This window comes from Lissotriton helveticus, chromosome 8, assembly GCF_964261635.1.
Source record: "Lissotriton helveticus chromosome 8, aLisHel1.1, whole genome shotgun sequence".
Taxonomy (NCBI): domain Eukaryota; kingdom Metazoa; phylum Chordata; class Amphibia; order Caudata; family Salamandridae; genus Lissotriton; species Lissotriton helveticus.
In genome coordinates this window covers 1531171405-1531195932 of record NC_136069.1, presented here as the reverse complement: position 1 = coordinate 1531195932, position 24528 = coordinate 1531171405, and the positions used below count along the sequence as shown (strand labels likewise).

Sequence of the window (24528 nt, the reverse complement as noted above, 5' to 3'; positions counted from 1 at the left end):
TTCCTGACATGTCCATTTTTTATTTTGAATTTTTGCATTTGTATTTATTTTAGATGCATGGCTTACATTCCAACTCTTCACCCACGACTTCCAGCTGTGACTGGCCCATAGACGATTCTGACAGTACTAAAGAGTAAGGTGACAATACAAAATGCTGATAGGAAATATTTGTATTATGCCATTATGTCTTTCTATTTGCTGTTTATCTGATATGTATCGTCACGATTTTACCTGTTCACACACACGCTCCTATTTATAGTACTCAGCTGACTCAGGTGGGACATGTTCATGCAACATGAAATTGCAATAATACAAAGGTGTAAGCAAAGATGCTCTTAGAGTGGATACATCATGGTCTGTAATGCCTCTCTAGATTTTACAAATGCTGTTCTTTCTCTAAGAGCAATGTATCAGACCATATATATTCAACCAGGAGCATTGTGGAAAAATAGGAAAATTAGAAAGTTTTACATGAGAATAGTTTTATGCATAAAACAGAAGGCCCTATTTGGAGCTTGGAATTAAATGAAAATCCTCCAAAGCAGAAAGAAAACAATCTATTAGAAACTGGGAGCACATGCCTAATATCAAGAGAAAGAGGTCCGTTGGGGTACTAAAAGCTCTAGAATGTGCTCAGCTAAGTCACTTCTCCAGATACATTATTTGGACTTGAAAATGTCCTTCAATAAACCAAATGTAAAACAGGATTTTTAACAAGTCTTTTGGCCAGGGAAGATCTTTTGTGATCAAAAAGTGTGAATTTAAATAAAGTTTGAAAGTTGATGATAAAAAAGCTTTTGTAGTAACTGTTTGATTAATAAATTCTGAAGAATCTGCTGAAATTAGTTTTTAACCTCACTGGTACTAAATTTAGGGAAAACATATTTTTGTGAAATAATGTCAAGGCTTTGTGAAAACAGATCTGAGTACAGATTAGCATTACCATAACGATCATGAAATGATTTTGCAACTCGACCTAAAAGCTCAGAAAATGATAATCATATAGGGTTAGATGCATGAGTAATTGATTGCGAATAAATAGTTGCAAATTACGACCAGTATTTTTGTGACCAGTAGAGAATTTTATGAACCGACCTATTTATTAATAGGTCAGTTCATAAAATTCCAAATTGTACTGGTTGCAATCCAACTTACCTCATTAAATATTAATAAGGCAGGCCGCAAATTGCAACTCACTGTGATTGGAGGCCATCAGAGGGATGTTGCACTGCTGGGGTCACCAAACCACCATGACTTTGTCTCTTTTAAATAAATCAAACATATTTTTTAAATACAGCCCATTTTCCTTAAAGGAAACAGGGTTGCGTTAAAAAAAGCTTTTTTTATGTTTTTCTTCGTTTGAGAGTTGGCAGTGGTCCTATTGACCACTGCTTATTCTCCAATGAACTTCTTTTATTTGAGAAAGGGCAAGGCATCCCCTGGGGACCCCATTCCGTTTACTACTGAGAGACCATTTCCTTTGACACTTCTGTAATATTTCAATGTTTTGCCACCGGAATTCGCTTGCAAACCATTTATATATAGCGTACAGATTCAGTATTTAGAAGGAATGTCTACAACATGCCCCTTTGAGATACTGAATAGGTATCCATTCACAATTCCATTTTAGGAGTCATAAAAACCTTTTAGACTTCTAAAATGTGATTAGTACGTCTGAAAAAGCATTTCTACAGTATCCAACACAGAACGGGAACTTTTGCAGACATACAAATCATTGCATCTGGCCCCTAGTCAGTCAACGAATTACAACGAATTTCAATTCAACTCAACAAATAAATCATAATTGTGGCCTGAAAATGACCATTTATTGTAGTACTGCATATATTTTTTACATTTAATTTGCAACACAGTGCCTCAAAGTTTAAGTTCCATTGTTTTTACCCTGGTGCCTAAATTGATACATTTTTCTTAAGACTCATTTTTTGTGAAACTTCCGAGAATATTCTGGTACTCACTTGATAAGGTTCCAAATGGGTTTTTATTGCTCCGGACTCTTTGGCTTCAGCAAATTCATCATAGAAAGAGTTCCCTTCTGAGTCCACTGTGATGGTCAGCACGGCGTCGTATGCCTCCAGTAGTTTGCTGTTGTTATCAAGAACGTAGAACGAATGGTTTTTGTAAGGAAGACTGTAAAGCAAAGTGTCGTATGGCACAAAGACATATCTTCCATCTGTAAGTCCCATTTCTTGGGCTTTTGTAAGAAGGGTGGCCTGTTCTTCCCCGCCAATGAGTACAGAATGCATGCACATAATAATAACTAAAACACAAAAATTATATGTAAGGTTATATATATTCATCCTGCAAGAAATTGAAAAGAAATACAAAATATATTGGAAAATGTTATCTACGCTAAAAGACAAATGAGTCAACCATTTCATATCTATGTACTTACCATCGGTAACGGCATTTTTTATTTTTGTCATTTAGGCAACTCTATTATGCTCTAAGCTGGATAAGGACAATTTACAAACTGGAACGCAAGACTAGCCTCAAGTTCGAATTCTAATTAATCATGTTAAGAGACACATTAGTATAGCACTTACGGACTCAACGGACAATCTTTATATTTTAAATTATATACTCTTATATGCTAACTTTATGGGGCAGACTGTGTGGTGAAAGCATTATAGAACATCTCATTTTTATAGTAAGCCGTTATATGCTAGAATTATGTCTTATAATTCACAATATTTTCCACGGTTGACCACTGTTAACCATGTAACGTACAAAGACTACATATGAGGTTTATGTACATTAATCAGTACCAGCAACACAATCAACAAGATGATTTTTAAGAGATCATAGTTAAGAGAGGATGAAAAAAGTTGGAACAGACTACTGCATTAGCTGAATGCAACAAATTGCATAGATAGGCAGAATCAAGAAACAAAACATCTCCCGCAAACCATTCTCAATGTTTCAGCTTTAAGTGTACTTTGTACGTCTTGCTCAGGGTAGGTAGGATATGTAAATATATCATCTTCAGTCATTTACGCTGTAAAACAATACTTAGCCTCAAGTCAACTGGATGGGAAATTTCAATATAAATTAATGCTGACCTTACAAGGAGAAAAGGTTGATCAGCTTTGATAAACTGCAGGAAAATGATAATGTGTGAAAGTACTATATGCAGTCCTTTACGATAAGCACATGCAAGATAACTATTGTACACATGGTTGGAAATCTATAAGGTGGTACATTTACTCTGCTATGCTAACAGCCTGTTATTTGTATTTGCCTACCATTCATAATCTGCTTACCCTCCCATCACTTATATCACCACTCACCCATCAAGAGGTATTTCATAATTTTTTTTGCCAAAGCACCTCTCTCTGCTGCTTGACTGTCAGCACATGTGACACTCATCCCCATTCATTATATTCATGTGTGACTGGTGCATAGGTCAACTGAAACACCAGCTGTAAGCTCAGGAAACAAATGATGGGTGTCCAAAGCTCTTGAAACAATTTCTGATCCTAATAAAACATGTGACAAGGCAACACTAATTTAGAATAGACTGATATTCATTCTTAAGGTCAGCCTGACAACACACTCTTTGCTGAAAAAACTAAATGTCATCAGGCTAGCCTAGATACTGAAAATCCAGACAATGGTCCAGCCATGTAATTTTTATTCCAGTCTGGATAGTGAATTGCATAGTCTAATTACAGATCTATAAAAACAAGACCAAAGTTTGGCCAAGGGATCTGATCGCTTAACTAGACTTACTGTTCCAGCAAAGTTTTCTCCCACTGTTGCCTTTCTCTTGCCAGTCAAAAAAGGGATATCACAGAAAGATATTAGCTAAATGTAAATGTATTGCGACTTATATAGCGCACGTATCACCCGAAGGCATCAAGGCGCTTGCCTTGGGAACCCGTCCTGGCTTTTTCCCTGTGAGATAACCCCTACTGGGTATCCCCAGGGTGAAAGCCAGGCATCCCGCAGCGGGTGGGCTGCCGTAGTGGAGATTAAGCAACTATTGCCCAGAGTTGCAGCGTGGGACCCCATGATTAGAATAGGCACCGAGGTGAGAATTATCGAGTCCGTGGACATTTTGGGCTCAGGACCCTGCCGCGTCGGGAATTGAACCCTGGTCCTGGGACAGACCTCTGCATCAGGGTCGGCCGCTCTAATCAGTGAGCCACACTCCTCCACCAGCTACCTACATATCACGCTACTGAAACTAGATAGGCTTAAATGATGCAATCTAGCAACTGTTAATAACAACTATGTCGTATTTATAAAATGCTTTTCTTTCTGAGGATTTAAAATATCAGTTCTCAATAAAGGGTGTTTCAAATTGAAATTCATTGGGCTACCATTTTATAGTTTCCAGATTTCAGTCAGGCTCAGTAGCAGGCATCTCACTCTTCAGGTATTTTATTGGTAACATGAATCGAAAAATTCCATTGTTAGTGATGTGATGTGATGTTCTTAAAATGTAGACTGCTTTTTGTAGCCAACTTTAAATTCACAGTAAGATTGTAATTAATGTAATTCTACAAGTATGCTACAAAAACAATAGATCCCATCCTATTCTCTTTTTTCCACACCTTGAATTTTCAGGAACAATTGAAAGCCATAAGGATGGGAAGCATTTTGGCAGCAGGGATTTGAATTGCAGACAGGAGTGACCATGGATTAAAAGGAGATCAATGGTGGTTACATGTCACAATATTGTGTGACAAAATATCGACCTACAACAGTACAACAATATTGAGTACAAAATTAGGCTACAATCATATAGTTAAAGAAAATATATATAGGTAAGTGTAAATGTACTATTCCGAACTGTATTTCTATGTAACCTTACTTGTCGGTCGCCATGGGGCAGTTATAGTTAGGATCATATTTCCAGAGGATAAGCATTTTTTGTCTTGCTAATAACTTTTGCGCCATTTGACGAATCTTCACTAAACCTTCCAAAACAAATCCTTCTCAGCTCCTTACTGGAAAGTATTGAGGTAATCTGTCGAGCAGCGGCTGAGCAAAACAGGGGGACCAAGACATGCTTTCCCCATTTTCCAGAGTAAATCTAGACACAGCTCCGGCCCAAATGGCTGAACGAATTTTCAACAAGCTTGCCAGCAAGCTAAATCTTGGTCCAGAAGTGTGCTTTTATGATTTGGTGTAAATCTGCTCTGTAGTTTTGGAGCAATTAATGTTTCAAAGCTTTGTATATTTCATGCCACGAAGAATCAGCAAACCCAATAGATCTTAAGCTGAGATCTTTGTAACTGCCACCACATCAACAACGATGTGGGGGCAGCCATCTTAGGGCTCCATATTCTGACCAGAGTCATTGAAAAAATGCAAAACAAATGTAAAGAGGCAGGATAGTGATACCCTGCTGCCTAAGCTTGCTGGGGCCTCCCTGGGCCAAATATACATATATATATATATATATATATATATATATATATATATATATATATATATACTAGCAGCCCGTCCCGACGTTGTCCGGGTATGAATTGCTGCCGGCCAGTAGTATATTGTTTTGTAGGATTTCGTTTAGATAGCATTTCTTATCTGTGACAGGCCTGTGAAACTCTCCGATTCACAGTGCACTGCTGATGCACTTAAGAGTGCGCGTTCAGTAGTGTGTGAATTCGAGTTTCCCTACTTTATTTTTCCTTGCAATATTATATAGCGCGAACTCGACAACATGGCATGAGCACAATTTACATTACAGAAGAACACATTCATTTGTGGTAGGCACGGGGAGACAAAGCGATTTGCCTGGAATCACAGGATGTTGAGCTGATGCCGAGATTTGAACGTAGCTCCCCAGCTCTAAAGTTCGCAATTCTAGAACTTGTGGCGGGAGGTGTGTCTAAAAGTGTATGTCGGTGCTGGCCATCAATGAGAGAGACCTGTGCATTTTTCAAAAGGGTGGTGAAAAAATATGAGTATGTTGCTGGAGATGTGGGCCGCCGTGCCACCAATGTACTTACCGGGGGAGGGTAAACACCCATTATTCCGCAACTTTCTTTCCGCATACCATCACTCCGCATACTTTCATTACAAAAGTACCATGACTCCGCAATGCCATTATAACGCATGGCATTACATTTTATATGCTTTTACCACGCATACATTTACAACGAAATTCGTTGTAAATGCATGAATGGTAAAAGCATGTTTTTTTAAAATGTTTGGATAAGGTAAATATGGGTATAGGGGTATATGTTTTGGGGTACTGAGGTATATGTTTTGGGGTGTTTGGGTATTTTAAGGGTTCAGATATAGTTTTGGGTTAGGGGTACAGGGGTAGTTTTAGGGTTTAGGGATAGGTGTGGGTTTTGGGGTACAGGGGTATTTTTAGGGTTCAGGGCTAGGTTTTGGTTTTGGGGTATAGGGGTATATTTAGGGTTCAGGGGTAGGTTTGGGTTTTGGGGCACAGGGGTAATTCGTTGTAAATGCATGAATGGTAAAAGCATGTGTTTTTTAATGTTTGGATAAGGTAAGTATGGGTATAGGGGTATATGTTTTGGGGTACTGAGGTATATGTTTTGGGGTGTTTGGGTATTTTAAGGGTTCAGATATAGTTTTGGGTTATGGGGTAGAGGGGTAGTTTTAGGTTTTAGGGGTAGGTTTGGGTTTTGGGGTACAGGGGTATTTTAAGGGTTCAGGGCTAGGTTTGGGTTTTGGGGTACAGGGGTATCTTAGGGTTCATGGGTAGGTTTGGGTTTTGGGGTACAGGGTTATTTTTAGGGTTCAGGGCTAGGTTTGGGTTTTGGGGTACAGGGGTAATTCGTTGTAAATGCATGAATGGTAAAAGCATGTTTTTTTAAATGTTTGGATAAGGTAAGTATGGGTATCGGGGTATATGTTTTGGGGTACTGAGGTATATGTTTTGGGGTGTTTGGGTATTTTAAGGGTTCAGATACAGTTTTGGGTGATGGGGTACAGGGGTATTTTTAGGGTTCAGGGCTAGGTTTGGGTTTTGGAGTACAGGGGTATTTTAGGGTTCAGGGGTAGGTTTGGGTTTTGGGGTACAGGGTACAGGGTTATTTTTAGGGTTCAGTGCTAGGTTTGGGTTTTTCGGTACAGGGGTATTTTTAGGGTTCAGGGGTAGGTTTGGGTTTTGGGATTCAGGGGTATTTTAAAGGTTCAGGGCTAGGTTTGGGTTTTGGGGTACCGGGGTATTTTGGGGTTCAGAGGTAGGTTTGGGTTTTGGGGTATTGTGGTATTTGTAGGGTTCAGGGCTAGGTTTGGGTTTTGGGGTACAGGGGTATTTTTAGGATTCAGGGGTAGGTTTGGGTTTTGAGGTACAGGGGTATTTATAGGGTTCAGGGCTAGGTTTGGGTTTTGGGGTACAGGTTTTTTTTTAGGGTTTAGGGATAGGTTTGGGTTTGTGGGTGGGATTAGCACACAATATGAGACATGTCATGAAGTGCGGAACATACCTCACACCCCCAGCGTTTGTCACGCCCCCAGCACACGCCCACAGCATAACGCAGACACGCCCACAAGGGACTACTTTGCTGGCACGGTTCTTCTACCTTTTAAATGTATATGGTGGGCGTCTGCATAGCCTATGTCCTTCTGCTGCAACTGCCCTTTCCAACGCTGTATTGGGTGTTGTGATTGATGCAGTGGTTCCTGAGATTACCCGCCTCAAAGGTTTGGGCTCTCTCTTTATTATATTAGTATGGATACATATTTTACATTTTGCCATGCTGATAAAATAAAAACCTTCTGGCGAGGATCAAGGCTCAGGGGTGGTGAATATAGTATTTAGAAACTTTCCAGGAAAGAGTTGAGGCGGTAGAACATTTTTTATGCAAAGTTTTGTGGAGATTCGTCAAACAGAACCAAAAAAGGCTTTTCCTATGGAAAGATACTCACTAACATCATGATCTATGCCATCAGTGATAACATCACAGCATTGCAACAACAATTGATGACAAGATTGTATATGGCAGGGGGGAAAGGTATAGTTACTTTAGGGCACAAGTTACATGTGATAACTATAACTAGTGTATTTCAGTGGTTTTGTTAGTTTAAAACGTATGTTTTAAATGATAATTTTACCAAACTATAACATCCCTTTAATCTTTCTTTTTACTGTGAATATATATAATATATGTATATAATTATATATGTATATATATATATATATATATATATATATATATATATATATATATATATATATATATATATATATATATGTTTATATATATATATATATATATATGTTTATATATATATATATATATATATATATATATATATATATATATATATATATATATATATATATATATATATATATATATATATATATATATATATATATATATATATATATATATATTACCTACTGGCGGTCGCCAGTAGGTAGTTATAGTTAGGACCTAGTTTCCATAGGAAATCCTCAACATTCTATTTGGATTAACTTTGGCCCTGGTGGATGAATCTTTGTGAATTTCTCAAAGAAGATGGCTCGGTCCGCTGCGCTCCTTCCCTGAAAGTTTGGGGGGGAATGGTGAAGTGGGATCTGAGATAAAAGGGGGGTCCCAAAACGTGTTTTCTCCATGTTATTTTCCATAGGACGTTTAGACACGGCTACAGGTCGAGCGGCTGAATGGATTTATAAGAAATTTGGCAAAACTGTAGAGTCCGGCTCGCAGATTACGCTTTTTTTGGAATGGTGTAAATCTGTTCAGTAGTTGCTGAGAAAATTAAAGTTAAAGTCAATTATATATCTATAAGCGCGCACGGGTGCGCGCACTCAAGCGGCTGCGCGCGAGCGAAATTTTTGTTTGCTGCGTGACGTCTGTTAACGTTCGATTCGAAGGAAATCAGGAAGTGTTGACCGCCATTTTGTCACTGCGAGTAAATATATTGTCATTTCAAAGCGTTGGAACATGGAAAGGGGAGAAGGTAGAGATTGTTTTGCTGCGTAGGTTCTCTCAGGGTGTGCAGTAAGGCCCTTAAACGCGAAAATATATATATATATATATTTTTTTAAGTTGCGGGGTGCGTGCACTCGGGCGCGCACACCTATTTACAAGAGTGTGAAAATGGAGATAAATCAGAAGTTTGAGTGCTTTGATATAAGGTGGCTCTGAAAAGAGCCCTTGTGTTAATTGAGTTTTTTCTGCATTTATAAGTAAGTACCGATGCAGAGTCTGATGTTGCAGAGGAAGATTCTGTTTCCCTCATCCGTGAAATGAACACCATCTGTCCTATAGATGTCTTGCATGTGGTAACGCAAGTTGTTGTGGTAAATAGAACCCATGCTATAATCTCTGAGGAAAGCAGAAACAGATTTATTAACATGTCTCCTTGCTTTCTCAATTTGTGCACAATGTTGATTGGACCAATTCCATTTCAGTCTTTGGCATATATTGGAATATACCAAGGCAGTTCGAGGAAAAAGTGTCATCAATTGTCGAAAGGTGTCTTTTAGAAGCATTTCCAGACCTACCCCAGTCAATGTGCCTAGATCGTTCCCACCACAGTGCACAATTATAAGGTCTGGTTCTGGGAGATGCATAAAAGTTTTCACCAATGGTATTAATTGGTGACATCTTAATCCTCTTTGCCCAATCCACGTTATCTGCACATTTGGTAAATCAAGGTTGGAAATTCGTCTGCTTGCTGCATATTTTCCACTCCAGTGAATATAGCTGTGTCCTAAAAGCCAAACCTTCATTTTCAAGGCAGATGCACTCGTACTCCGATGGGTTCTGGAAGTGGAATGGCAGTTAGAAGCTGAAAGTCAGGATAAAAAAATGGATGAAGCTTGGTGTGGTTTAAAAACAAAAAATGATTGGTTGATTCTAATACGTGAAGATTGAAGACTACGTTGCATGTTAATGTTATGTAAAAGAAAAAGTAGTATTGGGTGTGAAAAAAATGACATGTAACAGAGCTGTGGATAGGCAGGTGTTTCTGGAGGGAAAACAGTGTTGTTAGTTTGCTGTAGAACGTTGAGATATGAACTTTTGACCTGTGCCTTCAGCCAGGTGCAGAATGAGGTGTTACCATGGAAACAGCCAGAGATGGCAGTGGGTGATGGGTGACTTTTATGTGACATTGAAAATATTGTGAGGGACAACCAACTGAAATGTAAATTTGAATACAAAATTTTGCGGGAGGAAATATGATTGGCTGAAGAGACATATATGAGTCTGTATTGACTGGATATCTGTGCCATTGAATTTTGGTTGCAGTGATAGCAGCATAATTGAGACTTCCGTCAAACGAATATCTATTTTGTGACTGTCACTGTTGTACATCGTGCAAAGCATTGGTAAAGGTAAGTCTGTAACTGTTTGTTTTGTCATGTACCGTAAAATATGGTTTACTCACAAACAATGATTGATTTTCCTCATAGTTTGAAACTAAACTCATTTTTGGCTGTCATAATTTGTTGTATTTCTAAAACTATTTTTAATTTAAATGTGAAATATGAAGTTTAAAATATGTTTAATATAAAGAGTAATTATTTGTGTGATTTTGAAGCCTTTATATTTAATGAGAGAAGTTGTTTATGAAGTGAAAAAATGATATTAGCAGAGAGACAGATAATGCAGATAGAGAGAGAAATGGTAAATTACATGTGATACCGTCGTGAAAAAATGTTAATGGTTAATGAATTCGTAAACTTTCTGTCACACGACAAAATCAGAGTGCGGTTTCTGGACGCGGCCTGCATTGGTGGGTGTAGGGTGAGAGGGGCAGGTGGTTGAGTGAAATAAAATGAAAAGTTGGTATATTACATGTGATACCGTGTTGAAAAAGTGGTAATGTTTAATGAATTCTTAAAGTTTGTGTCAGACGACAAAATTATAGTGCGGTTTGTGGCCGCGGCCTGCGATGGTGGGCGTAGGGTGACCAGGGCAGGTGGTCGAGTAAAATAAAATGAAAAGTTGGTACATTACATGTGATATCGTCTTGAAAAAGTGGTAATGCTTAATGAATTCTTAAACTTTCTGACAGACGACAAAATTACATTGTAGTTTGTGGCCGCGGCTTGCACTGCTGGGGTGAGAGGGGGAGGAAGTCGAGTAAAATAAAAAGAAAAGTTCTGACCATGAGGTTGTACACAGATTTGTGCAGTAAATGTGTTCGTAAATTGAGGTACCAAACGGAGTATAAAAATATCTCTCTCACTCCTGCTGTTTGAGTGCATCTTCATCTCCCTTCTGTTTTCCGTCTCCGTTGCCCTGTGTTATCTTATTGTGTGTGTGTCTGTCTGTGTCTGCCTTCAGTCCGGGTTGAGGAACTTTGCTGTGGAGGCACACACAGATAGTCTCATCAAAGTAGTTGGAACGTTTTGAAAAAACTATTTATATAATTGAAATGCTTTTTTGAAGCGCTAGTGAATGTTTTCTAATGTTTAATGAATTCTTAAAGTTTGTGTCAGACGACAAAATTATAGTGCGGTTTGTGGCCGCGGCCTGCGATGGTGGGTGTAGGGTGAGAAGGGCAGGTGGTCGAGTAAAATAAAATGAAAAGTTGGTACATTACATGTGATATCGTCTTGAAAAAGTGGTAATGCGTAATGAATTCTTAAACTTTCTGACAGACGACAAAATTACATTGTAGTTTGTGGCCGCGGCTTGCACTGCTGGGGTGAGAGGGGGAGGTGGTCGAGTAAAATAAAATGAAAAGTTCTGACCATGAGGTTGTACACAGATTTGTGCAGTAAATGTGTTCGTAAATTGAGGTACCAAACTGAGTATAAAAATATCTCTCTCACTCCTGCTGTTTGAGTGCATCTTCATCTCCCTTCTGTTTTCCGTCTCCGTTGCCCTGTGTTATCTTATTGTGTGTGTGTCTGTCTGTGTCTGCCTTCAGTCCGGGTTGAGGAACTTTGCTGTGGAGGCACACACAGATAGTCTCATCAAAGTAGTTGGAACGTTTTGAAAAAACTATTTATATAATTGAAATGCTTTTTTGAAGCGCTAGTGAATGTTTTCTTTCACAATTATCGCTCGGTTGTTTCCATAGAGCAGAGGGTATGTTGTATTTCACTACTTAGTGCCTCTGCATCTGCACTCTGTTCTCTGGTGGCTGGCGGAGAAGTGTTTGTTATTGTGGAGATTAAAGCGTGATAAGGAGTGAAATACGACATAGCGTCTGGTCTGTAGAAGCGTGGGAGCAGTGATTAACACTGAGAGAAGCGGAACTGCGGTAGTGCTTGGTAAGAGTAATAAATTATTTTTTTACAGAGGTACAACTGTGTGCATGGTGCGCGACCTACTAAGAAAGGGTTCACGGGCTGTTATAGGCCTGTGGGTTCTAGTATGAGTAAATCAGGTCAACAAAAGAAAATATTAAGTTAGTACAGCTGAAGTTACGTGGAACACATGAATACTGTTTCAATATACAATCATTTTAGTTGAGATTATGGATTAAAAGAGAGAACGTGTATATTTGAAATGTTTATTCAGAAATGCACTGTTTTCAAGGCAAGTTTCTTATCTAATACGAGTACAGACATTGCAAAAAACAAAGTAATTGGTATAGCCACTAGTACATAAAATACAAACGGTATAGTTGATGAAAAATGAATATGGTTTAGCAAAATTCATTATACACTCTTATGAGGAAGTATATTGGGGCAGATTTATGAAGGCCTTGCGCCGCCGGTGCGTCACTTTTAACATGGGAAAAAGTGACACACCGGCGGCGCAAGGCCTTCATAAATAAGGCTCATTATATGTTAATAAATGGAAGAAGGTCTCTGGCCTTTCAGTTTAGGAACGATACATGAAAATGCTAGTGGTTAGACAATATGTCTTTATCAATGAGCTCTCTGCATGCGAAGCACTATCACGTTTCTGTTATGCTATTGTGTAAGGGAAAAAAACGCGCCAAAACCGACAAAATGGCGAGAGGTGCATGTATGTAATGTGTTGGATCGTTCGCAAATCAGTGTTGAGAAGAACTACTGTATTGAGATATCTTTTGAAGGTTGCAGTATTGCATTTGAAGTACAGTACGAAAAACAATGGAAATATTATTGAAAGAACATATTTTTCTCTTATGTATTAAAAAATATTTTAGTTTATGGAAAATTAAACGAGCAGAGGTGTGTGAGGCGGAAATTATCAGTTCAAATGCGAAATGGCGTTTACAGTTATAAAAAACTCATTCTATATTTACACATTAATTAGGGCACATGTAGCATATATTACCGAGTTTTGCTTCGAGTACGTTTGAAAGAACATAAGATAAGATATACAATAGAATTGTTGAGATTAGACTTTAATAAAAAATAAAGTTCAAAATCGAGTAGCTGAAGAAAAAAAATTTAGTCCACAGAAAAGATCAAAATTTAACCAGCAGGAAATCATAATGTCCACTGTTAGTAAAGCCAATAGGTCTGTTCATGTTAAGAAAATATCCAAGAAAACGTGAAAAAGATAGGGAGGCAAAACGAAATGTGGACGTCAATGGCTTGTATAACAGTTAACCAAGTATTTTATAGGCGAAGTAGGCAGCAACTGCTTCTAACAGGAAGTCACTGTTATGATCCGAAAACATGTCAGCCATCCAATTGAAAAGAGGAAAGCAGCATTCATGATCTGTTATTATCGGAGCCTCTAGTACCATCAGAGGACAGCTCGGTGGGTTTTCAATGTAGCTGTCTGTCAGGAAATCTTGCGCCGCTGCGAATATATTCCAATGACCTAGAACTCCTTGTATCGCTGCAAAGGCCATAATCCCTCCGTTGCAACATAGCTGTTCATGATCAGTTAACGGATTCAAGAGATGATTGTAATTCACTTCAGGAGGTACCAAGTTGCAGAGACATAAGTCCAGGGCCCACATGAAATCACAGCTCAGGCAATGAAATACAGGCTGTACACAGGTGAAATAGGAATATCGAAATGATAATCGATATGAAGTATTCAGAGTCGAGAGTGCTAAGATGCCGTAGTAGTCAAGCATCTTCTGGCGAAATAGTTCTAAGTGTTCCGGCTTGTTTGCGAAGACAGGAGGGACATCCATTTTGAAATAAACGAGATGGGAACACAAACGTCGCAGCACTGGCAGTTCAACAGGAAGTCCACAGAAATAGGTCGCAGAGCATGGAGTGAAGAGTAGCAGAATGACTTGATATAATTTTTGGCAGTCCGGTCACTAAACCATTGCTTAGTAGTTATAAAAAAAGTAGCCTGTCTTGAAGTGGAGGATGCGTTTAAAATTAAGGGAGTCACCTCAGTACATGGTAAAGGAAGGCCACTCTTTTATAAGGAATGGTGTTGTCTGTGAATATTAGCTAAGTGAAAGATATGTTCGCGAACAGATGCTACGCTAACTTCTTTTTGTGACAATAAGGCTGTTGTTCATGTCTTGTGATTCAAGGCCGGAATTCGCTGCCAGATGGAAACATCAAGGTTCAAATGCGTGGGGTAGATAAACTACATTCTTAAAGGGAAGCAAATGCAGAGTGATTTTTACCGCGTAAGCTTTGTCGTTTAAAAAGTCATAGTGATTTTCATTATATGTAAAAAATAATATCACTGATGAAGAATGAAAAAACATCGTTATAATAATAGGCACTGGTGTATTTTTGGAAAGATATGCAACATTACAGGGATTCCACTTAAATAAGTCATGTAATTGAAAGTGCCTGCATGTGGACGACTAAATACATGTTTAGGCGTTTAATATGCAGCTTTGAAAAAAAAGTGTGTATGGTTTAAAAATGAAATGTAAAGGTTTAAAGCAGGAGTTTCCAAAGCGGTCCTGGAGGGTCAGATGCATGGCAGATTAAAAAAATTACTACATGTTTTTCAATGGGGTTATCTTAAACATATGTTTCTTTATCTACTGTGCAGTTTTTCTGCATGTTGCCTATTCTTTGATTTTTACTGTTGCTGTGTCTTATACATTCTCCAGGGGCGGGTATAGGGTCATGGCAGCCCTGGGCAGGGAGCGTAGGTAGGGGGCTCTGTAACAGGGGGTTTGGGTGGGGCGGAGCGTGCAGCCCACTGAATAGGGGGGGGTGGATCAGAGCCAGAGCACGCCAAATTCCTGCCATGGGTCGCTACGCAAATATGTATGCATCCTTAGAGGATTATTATATTACGGATATATATTAATATGGCGGCTCCTGGGGTTTGGTGGTCCTGTGCAGGTGTACTGCTTGCATATGCCCAAGGTTGGCCCTGTATTTTCTGTCTATGCACTTGTTCTCCGTCACATGGGCTTTTAGTTATGAAGGCCTTGTGTCGCTGGTGCATCAGTTTTAACATGGGAAAAAGTGACATATCTGTGGCGCAATGGTTTCATAAATGAGACATTTTGTATCTTATTGTAATGATAGAGAATCTTGGGGAATTTATCTGTTATGCTTGTTCTTTGCTATAATGGCTCTATGTTGTGTAAGAAATAAGTCTGTAATAAGTTAATTAAATTTTATTATTTTCTTTTTTACAGTGTTTGGTTGTGAAAAGCAACAACCTGCCTTCTGAATTACACAATTTGAGGAATTATATTCTTTTTTTCAGGTGAGTTGGTATTTTTGCATAGGCAATTTTTTTGGGTGCACATGAAAATAATGAAGAAGATTTTTTTAAATGTTTGTAAAATTTCATTTTGAAATATGATTTTATTTTGAATTATTCACATGGGTTGTATCTGCTTATACTAGATATGCATTTTGAGATATTCTCCACTGACAGTTGAAATTATCTTTTAATGGGCTTGGTGCATGTGTTATTTTTGATGGAGTTCAGATTTATGGATCCTTGGGGTATAATTCTTTCATGTTTCGATTACTTAAATCTTGTGAAGTGCTCATGATTTTTGAAATCTTGTTGCATTATGTTTCGCAGTCTTTCTCCTTTATTTACAGAGAGGTATTATGATATGGTTCTAGGTGTGATGGGTATCTTTCCTGCATATCTGTGATTATACTATGTATAGATATTGTTTTACATATTCATGCAGAGGTTTATTATGAGGTTGTTCTTCATGCTTACTATGACATTTTGTATATGCTATGACATTTACATGGTGAGTATGCTGTTGAAACATAAAAGGAACTGTCTCTGTGGAAAGTAGTAATCTGTTAAGTGAATGCTATGGTTTGTATAGTGTGAGCCTTCTCTTCAGAGTGCATATAGTTTACATAGCTCTTTGTACTGGTGAACTGAAAAAATGGGTCTCTAAAAATTAATTCTACAGTTAATCAATATTTGTGATATCTAGAAAATCTAAAAAGAAATTTTACCGTAAAATGTCTTTTAAGAACAGTAATTATTTAATGGAAAAAAAAGATCAGTGTTAATGTTTAGGGTTATATTGCCAATTTCTTTTCAAAACAAGCGGAACGTGGTATCTTAATATATATACAGTTAATAAGTTAGAAATTATTAAAAAAAATGTAGTTTAAAAATTAGTAAAGGTACTTTTAAGTTATACATTTATGAAAAAAGATATAATTTAGTCTGTATATTTTTTTAAAAGGATACAGAAGAATAAACTGAGTCTAGTTATGGAGAATTCCTCAGAAGAGAAACAAATTCATTTTGAAATCATTAACGAAGTGATGGAGGAAATTTTAGATGCAGTCTTTGAAGAGGAAATTGATGAAAATAATGATTTTATGGACATGTCTTTAGACTCAGCTTACTTAGAGATGGTAGAAGGAGATGAGGACTTTGGACTTGAAGAAGTTACTGATAATATAATGCTGGAAGTTCTACTAGATTATGAACTTTTCAATGAATACATTTATTGATAGTAAAGCATTCTTGAAGACAGTTTTCTTGTCCTATTCATCGATGATGTGCTTTATGAGAGTGATAAGACATGTTCTCATGAAGTGTAAAAGAGATTGTAGTAAAAAAGGTTAAAACATCTACGATGACCCATAGTTCTTGAAAAAAGTGTACTGTTTGTATGCTTTAAAAATTAGAATTAAAAACTGTCTATAATGTTAAAACAGATATGGAGTGTGATAAAATTAAGAACCAACATTTACTACAGGATTTCCTACTCTGTTCAGAGACTTTCTGTTATTTTCTTTATTCGTAATTTGTACGTTATATGCTAGTAGTCAACTATAATATTTGTTATGTTTGTGTTTTACAGATTGAGAATTTCATCAAAATCTTAAATTAAGATGCCGACCAGAACTGAAAAAAGAAAGCTCTATAAACGGACTTACAATTTGAAGAAGAAAGGAATTGAAGAAGTATCAAAAGAACATAGGACGGATAAAAAGAAGAGTGCTTCTGGTAAGCAAACCAAAAAGTTTTTGAGAGCAATATGTGGAAGGAAAAATGTTAGTATTGAAGTCCACAAGGAAAAAAGTATACCAGTATCGAGAAGGAGACATGGAACCAAAGATAAAAATGTTTCTGGAATCAGCAGACAGGAAAATCTGTACAGTAAAACTCGGATGAATCAATTTAGCCAAATCAGGAAGCGTATGTTTTACAACAGAGTAGTTTCGAATTTATTACAAAAGGAGAAAGTTTCTAAAAGAAGATCTGCTTTTCTTAAGAAGAAACAATATATAGAGGGTATTGTTGAGCGCGCGTTTGAGACAAAAAGAAAATTATTTATTTTAGTACTTAATAGAATAAATACGCTAAATAAGGCAATACGAGTTTTAAAAGCTAAAAATAAATGGAAGAGACACATAAATAGGAGTATTTTTTGTAAAGTGTTTTCTGGGAAGTGGATGCATACTTCAACTTCTGAACCATTTTTTAATGAAGAGAGTTACTTTCAAAGTAAAGATTTGTTGCATGCAGTTGACACCAGTGGTCGAGGGTATGAGGTGAAGGAGGGATGTGTAATTGAGAAAGAGAAAATTGTGGTTAGAAATGCAGAAGAGGTGATGGCTGGAGAAGCTTCAGGGGGACGTCTTAATGTTCCTGTTTACAGTTGGAATTGTAGTAGCATTTGTAGTGTACGACAGGATTCAATTGATTTCTTTCGCAATTTCTTACGTAAGTACACTAAAGAAAGTCTTAGAAAAAAAATTGTTATGTTGCAAGAATTAGATCATTGCAGAGTGCGAGAAAAAATAGGTCTGCAAGGTCATTCTCTGGCTTGTCTTTCTAAAAAAATATGCCAGAGTGTGTTTCATCACTTCAGGATGTTAGCAGTGCATCATACTAAAATGAGAAAATTAGTGAGAAAGTTGTATTATGCAAAAAGTCCAGCACTTAAACTTAAACAGTTAAATAGTGCTCTTTTGCATGGATGTGAATTAGATGTTAAGAAGATTTGTGCAGAAATTGAGGTAAGTTATTTTGGTCCAGAGGAAGATAATGCAGAAACTGATATAATTATAGAAGGAAATGTGTTAGAAAATGTTGGACATGTTAATATTGAAAATTTTGAACAGGAAATAATAAAGTTTAAGGTAATTGCAGGTGAGAAACCAAATTTTTATTGTGTCTGTTGTCGACGCATTCATTACAAAAGTCAAACTAGGTTAGTTGACTTATATTTAAAAAGTGAAGATGAAAGTAATGGTCAATGGAAAGATTTTGCAACTTATTTGTTGGTGGAAAACTATTTTGATTTGGGTTTTGAGCAACGTATTTGTAAATATTGTTATAATAAATTAAATGAAAATAAAATGCCTGCTAGAGCTGTTCATAATAATCTAGAGTTGATAAATATTCCATCAGAATTGATGGATTTAAATACTTATGAGACTATTCTGATCCAATGTGTACATCCTTTTCAGGCTATTGTTCGTATGGAGCCTAAGACTGGTAAATTAAATCCTTCAGATTTACAAAGAGGATTAAAGGGTAGAGTTGTATATTTGCCACTTGATTTAAAAAAAAATATGGAAACAATTGGTGTTGAAAATGTAGAAGAGGAAACTCGAGTTATTCTAGTTAATGGTGTACCTACAAAGAGTAAAAAAATCTGGCAAGATTTAGTGGATGTTAGAAAAGTCAAAAAGGCAACGTTGTATTTAGTTCAAAACAATAAGTACTATAAAGATGTATAAGTAGAAGAAGAAGATGTAAGTGAAGAGGAGAGTGATTTGTCTATTGGACAAATTGAAAAAGTTGACCTATCCAGAAGTGAAGAAATTTATGAACATTACAGTGTTCATCCACTGCATTCCAAAGAAGCAATAGGGAATGCTATTGAATTATTTCAGATGAAAAAGGCGAAAGGAAATCCTGTTAGTGTGTGGGAAGAAAGTTTGGAAGGTCGTTGTTTCCCACAGTTATTCCCTACAGGTGAAGGTACACGATATGATGATCGACCTATGCAGATTCCTGCATCTGAATACCGGACAACAAGATTATATGCAGAAGATCCGAGGTTTCGCCAATGCATTCCATATTTGTTTCATCTTCTGTTTGAGAGTGATTTATCTGGTCTCTCTTATGCAGTAAACCATATCTTAAAAAGTGGAGTTCATCTGCATAATATTTCAGCAAAGGAATTTATGGATAAAGTGCAACAGAAAGATAGTGTTTTGGATTCACATCTTATTAATTTAATGGCTTGTCAGCATGGTACTAATGAGTATTGGTACCGTCGTCATGGAGATTTGAAGTGCATGCTTAGAAACTTAGGAGCACCAACATGGTTTTTAACTCTAAGCTGTGCAGAGTATGCTTGGGAAGATTTACTTGAATTTCTTCAGGAGGCGAATGCAAACATAGAAAATATAAACTACAAGACACCCGGAGAACTGTGTTCGTTAGATCCGGTTAATGTTTGCAGATATTTTAATCATAGATTTGAAGCTATGATGTCTTTTCTTACAAACAAGAAAAATCCGCCTCTTGGTGAAGTACTGGATTTCTTTTGGAGAAAAGAATACCAAGCAAGAGGTGCTCCTCATATTCATATGCTGTTATGGATCAAGGATGCTCCTAAATTTGGAAGAGACTCGGATGAGACTGTACTGTCTTTTATTGAACAGTATGCCACTTGTGACATACCTAATAGTACAACTGATAAGGACTTAAGAGGAAAAGTGTTACGCTTTCAAAGTCATCGTTGTGGAAAATATTGTCGGTGAAAATTCAAATCAAAGAGTAAATTCTACACCAAATGTCGTTTTGGATTTGCACGACCGGTACTTTCAAAAGGAAGAGTCAACAATTTGATGTCATCTTTGCGACATAACATCAGAAGAAGGTCACCTAAAAATACGTACAATTTAAGAAGAGGTGAAGAATCCAAATATATAAATGACTATAACCCAGTCATTTTGTCCATGTGGAATGCTAACATGGACATACAATATGTTGCAGACAACTCTATTGCTGTGGCTCGATATGTAACGTCTTACATCACAAAATCTGAAAGGACCGAACTGAAGGAGATGTGGGAAGACATTTCTCATGAAAAGAGCCTAAGCAAGAAATTGTATACGTACAGTTTGAAGATGTTGTCTCATCGAGAAATTGGAGCATATGAATGTTGTGACCGATTATCATCAGCAAGTCTTTATGCTAAATCAAGGACTATTCTCTGGGTGAGTTTGGGTCTTGCAGAAACACAAAACCGTGTTCTAAAACCTGTGCAAGAAATTGAACATTTAGCCCAGAAAGAACCAAACAGTACAGACATTCTGAAAACAAATATGTTGGATACATACTATCCAAATAGAAGTACTCTTCTAGAAAACATTTGTCTGTATGAAATACTTCAAAACTACACTTTTAAAAGGAATGTTACAGAGAACATTGATAAAGGTATGTACGCTGTAATTGGACAAGAAGGATGTCTGGTGAAACAAAGAAAAGGACACTTGATTAATCATCGGAAACTGACTTGCGAAACACCTGACAAAAGAGAAGTTTACTATTTTGCTCTTTTGCAACTCTTTAAACCATGGCGTAGAGAAGAGGAACTACTTGGGGAGTTTCATAGTTATGAAGATTTTTTCAACGCTTCTAAAAGTAGTATTGAATGTCCTGTTTTTAGTAATTATCTCCAAATGTTGAATGATGAAATAGAGCAAGAAGCGACAATTGCAGCGGAGATTGCTAGAGATAGTTCACAAGATAGTCAAAGTTCGGCTTCATTAAGTCAAGATCCACTGGGACAACCAATTATCCAAAATGAAGCAGCCACCGCCATGGATGAGGTGGAAAGAGCAATGCAGCAAGGTCAAGAGGAAGCAATCAACTTAGAAGAATTAAAGAAGCAATTTAATGTTGAGTAAAGACAGATATATGATGAAGTGACAGAGAACATTGAGCCAGGCTTTCGTCATGAGAGAAAAGATTGCTCATGTATGTCATTTCAACCTATTCGATTATATGTAAGTGGAGAAGCTGGAACTGGTAAAAGTTTCCTAATTAAAGGAATTACTACATATTTACAGCAAAGAACTCAGTCAACACTGTCCTGTGTTGTTACTGCTCCAACTGGATTGGCAGCACATAATATTAAAGGTATTACTTTACATCGTTTACTGATGCTGCCAGTTGAACATGAAAATAAATTACAATATCACAAGCTATCTGGAGAAGCTTGTTTTGAAGTTTCTAGAGTGCTTAAAAAAATGAAACTTCTTATTATTGATGAAGTAAGCATGGTATCTAATTTAATGCTTGCTTTTGTGCATTTAAGAATTTAACAGATACTTAAGACAGAGTATGATGTGTTATTTGGAGGTAAACATGTCATAGTTTTTGGAGATCTACTCCAACTAACTCCAGTGAAAGGACAACCTGTATTTGAAACTGTTACGCATGAGGAGACTAGAAAGTGCCTGGGCAGTATTGGAAATGTTAATATATGGTCACATTTCAAATATACTGAACTGATTCAAAATATGCGACAGGCAAAGGATACTAAATATGGAAATATTCTTCAAGATATAAGGATTGGAAAACTAACTGAAGATGCAAAACACACTCTACGAACACGATTACTTTCCAAGCTGTTTCCTAATGAAGATAATGTACCTGAGAAAATATATAGTAAAGAGGTAGCAGATAAATCAGTGATATGCTTGATGCCAACTGTGAAAGAATGTTCAGTTTTTAATGAGAAAATGTTGAATTTAGAAAATCAAGAAATTAGGAAACTGGAAGCTAAAGATAGAATAGAGCATGAAGGTAGTACTATTGTTTTGTCTGAAAAGTTGAAGTTAAAATTGGATTCTCTTCAAAAAAGTATATCTAAAACTGCTGGTTTAGAGAAAAATCTGTATGTATGTTTAAATTGTCGGATAATTTTAAGGAGAAATTTACATGTAGAAAGAGGATTGGTAAATGGAGCAATGGGTAATGTTGTTGGTTTTGTCAATTATACAAATAGAGATGAGATTGAATTTTTAAGAATAAAATTTGATGGAATTGAGGAAGTTCAGAAAATTAGTCGCTGTTCAAATAGTTTTTTGCTTGTGAAAGACTTATATGTCCGTCGGATGCAATTTCCAATTTGTTTGGCATATGCAGTGACTATTCACAAATCTCAAGGTTTAAGTGTAGATTGTGCTTTGGTAAATATTGGAAGCACTGTATTCAAAGAGGGTGTGGCATATGTTGCTTTATCGCGAGTTAGAACTTTATGTGGACTTTATTTAATTGATTATGATGAGACAAAGATTAGTGCAGATTTAAATTGTGTGAAGGAGTATAATAGGTTAAGAAGAGAATATGCTCCAAGTTTACCTCAATATCCTTTAATTGAAAGGCGTATGGTTGGTCAGAAAAGGAAAAATGAGGAGAAATGTGCTGAAGTAGTTGAGAAACGACGAAAAAAAGATGTAGCTGTTGTTGGTAGGCATAAGAAAACGGTTAGTATTGAAGAGATTGTTGGATTTAAGTTTGAAAACAGGTCTGGTGTCAACTGTTATGCAAATGTAGTAGTTAATGTTGTTTTTTTTCTAAAAAATGTTAAGGAACAGATTGTAGAAAATCAAGAGCAAACATTTTGCTATTCCTTAAATTCTATATTTGAAAAATGTAGTAGTGGTGAAAGTGAAGTAGGAAGTGTTTCAGAACTAAGGAATGTTTTAGACATATGTGCAGGAGTAAATCAATTTTCACAGAATATTCAGCAAGATTGTCAGGAATTTATTATGTATATGTTTACAGTTTTGGAAGATGAAGGTGTAGATATTGATAATCTTTTTGGCCTTTCTTATAAATGGGAACATAAGTGTGATAATTGCTCATTTTCAAGTAGTACTGATATACACAGTGAAAGATTTATATATTTAACATTACCAGACTGTAAAGAAGTGTCTTTTAATAAACTAGTAAAAGATGCGCATCAGAACATGGTCTGTTCTCAATGTAAGTCTGAAATGTTATCAACTTTATTTATCCATAGATATGGACAATATGTAATATTAATGTTTCAACGATGCAGAGCTGATGGGAGTAAATTGTCAACTTTAATAAAAAATTTTGTGGCTACTCAAGTATCTATTTCTAGAAGAACATTTGTAACTGTAGCCATCATTTTTCATGAAGGGCCTTCCACATCATCAGGACATTATACAGCTTATTTGAAGTGTGGAAGTGGCTGGACGCTTTGCAATGATACCCAATTGACTTTTAAGAAACGTTTGCCTTTTGCCTTAACTAACTCCTATCTGCTATTTTTGGAACCCAAATTTCAGTAGAATCACTTGCTGTAGGAAGATTAATACTGTAAAGATATGAAACTTTCTTGTTTACAAATATCATGTGACTGAGTGTCTACAAATCTATAAATGAAATTTGTGTTTGGTATAGTGATAACATCAGGTAGAAATTCAGTTAATGTTTGATGGTATAAAACATGTTACACATTGTTACTGTAAAGGTTCACAAAAGAATAGATAAGATTAAGATTAAGAAATTTCAGAAAAAAACTACTTAACTCATAGTATTTGGCCATGTGGAAAAATATGAGAGAAGAAAATGAGTACTTTAGATAATTATTTTAGAACATATATGGACGCAAGTTTTTGGGAGAGGTATTTAAAAGATAATGAGTTAACTTATACAATTTGGCCACGCGGAAAGGTATGAGAGAAGAAAATGTATAGTTAAGATAGATTTTTATAGGAGATACTTGCACGGTGTTTTTTTTAGATATATTTAAAAATAGGTCGTATAGTTTAATTAGTTTGTAACTGTGGAAGATGTAGTGTGCTTACTCAAGAAATTGCGAATTTGAGAAAAACATTTAAGATATGTTTTTTTCAGGTATTTATAATATGTATGGAGATTTTGGATGGGTTTTTTAAACACAATCATTTTGATTGTGTTTTTTTTCCCCGCTGTTATATGATGATTAATATTGAAATCACTGTTTATAGTGAAAATCAATGTATTCTGAGGACAGCAAAAATAAACCATTTAATATGTTGTTTGAGTTATTTTGTTACATTGAATTTAGAAATATGTATTAAAACATATTTTTTTACTGTCTTCCACAGATATTATATTTATAAGGTAAGTACAACTAATAACATCCGAGAGTTTTCTCTGCCTCTCTCTTATTGACTCCTACTTTTTTTTATTTTATGAAATGTACATTATAATCTTATTTTTACTTTTCTTCCACAGGTACTACGTT

At 36.4% G+C, this 24528-nt stretch overlaps 1 protein-coding gene across 1 annotated transcript in view; it reads right to left on the bottom strand.

Moving 5' to 3' along the window:
* LOC144772039 (retinal guanylyl cyclase 2-like) overlaps window positions 1-24528 on the bottom strand; it is a 590168-nt gene that overhangs the window by 463632 nt on the left and 102008 nt on the right. The window contains exon 2 of the mRNA XM_078656243.1: window positions 1977-2278. Within this exon, the coding sequence (XP_078512369.1) occupies window positions 1977-2278 (302 nt within the window). The remainder of the gene's footprint in view (window positions 1-1976; window positions 2279-24528) is intronic.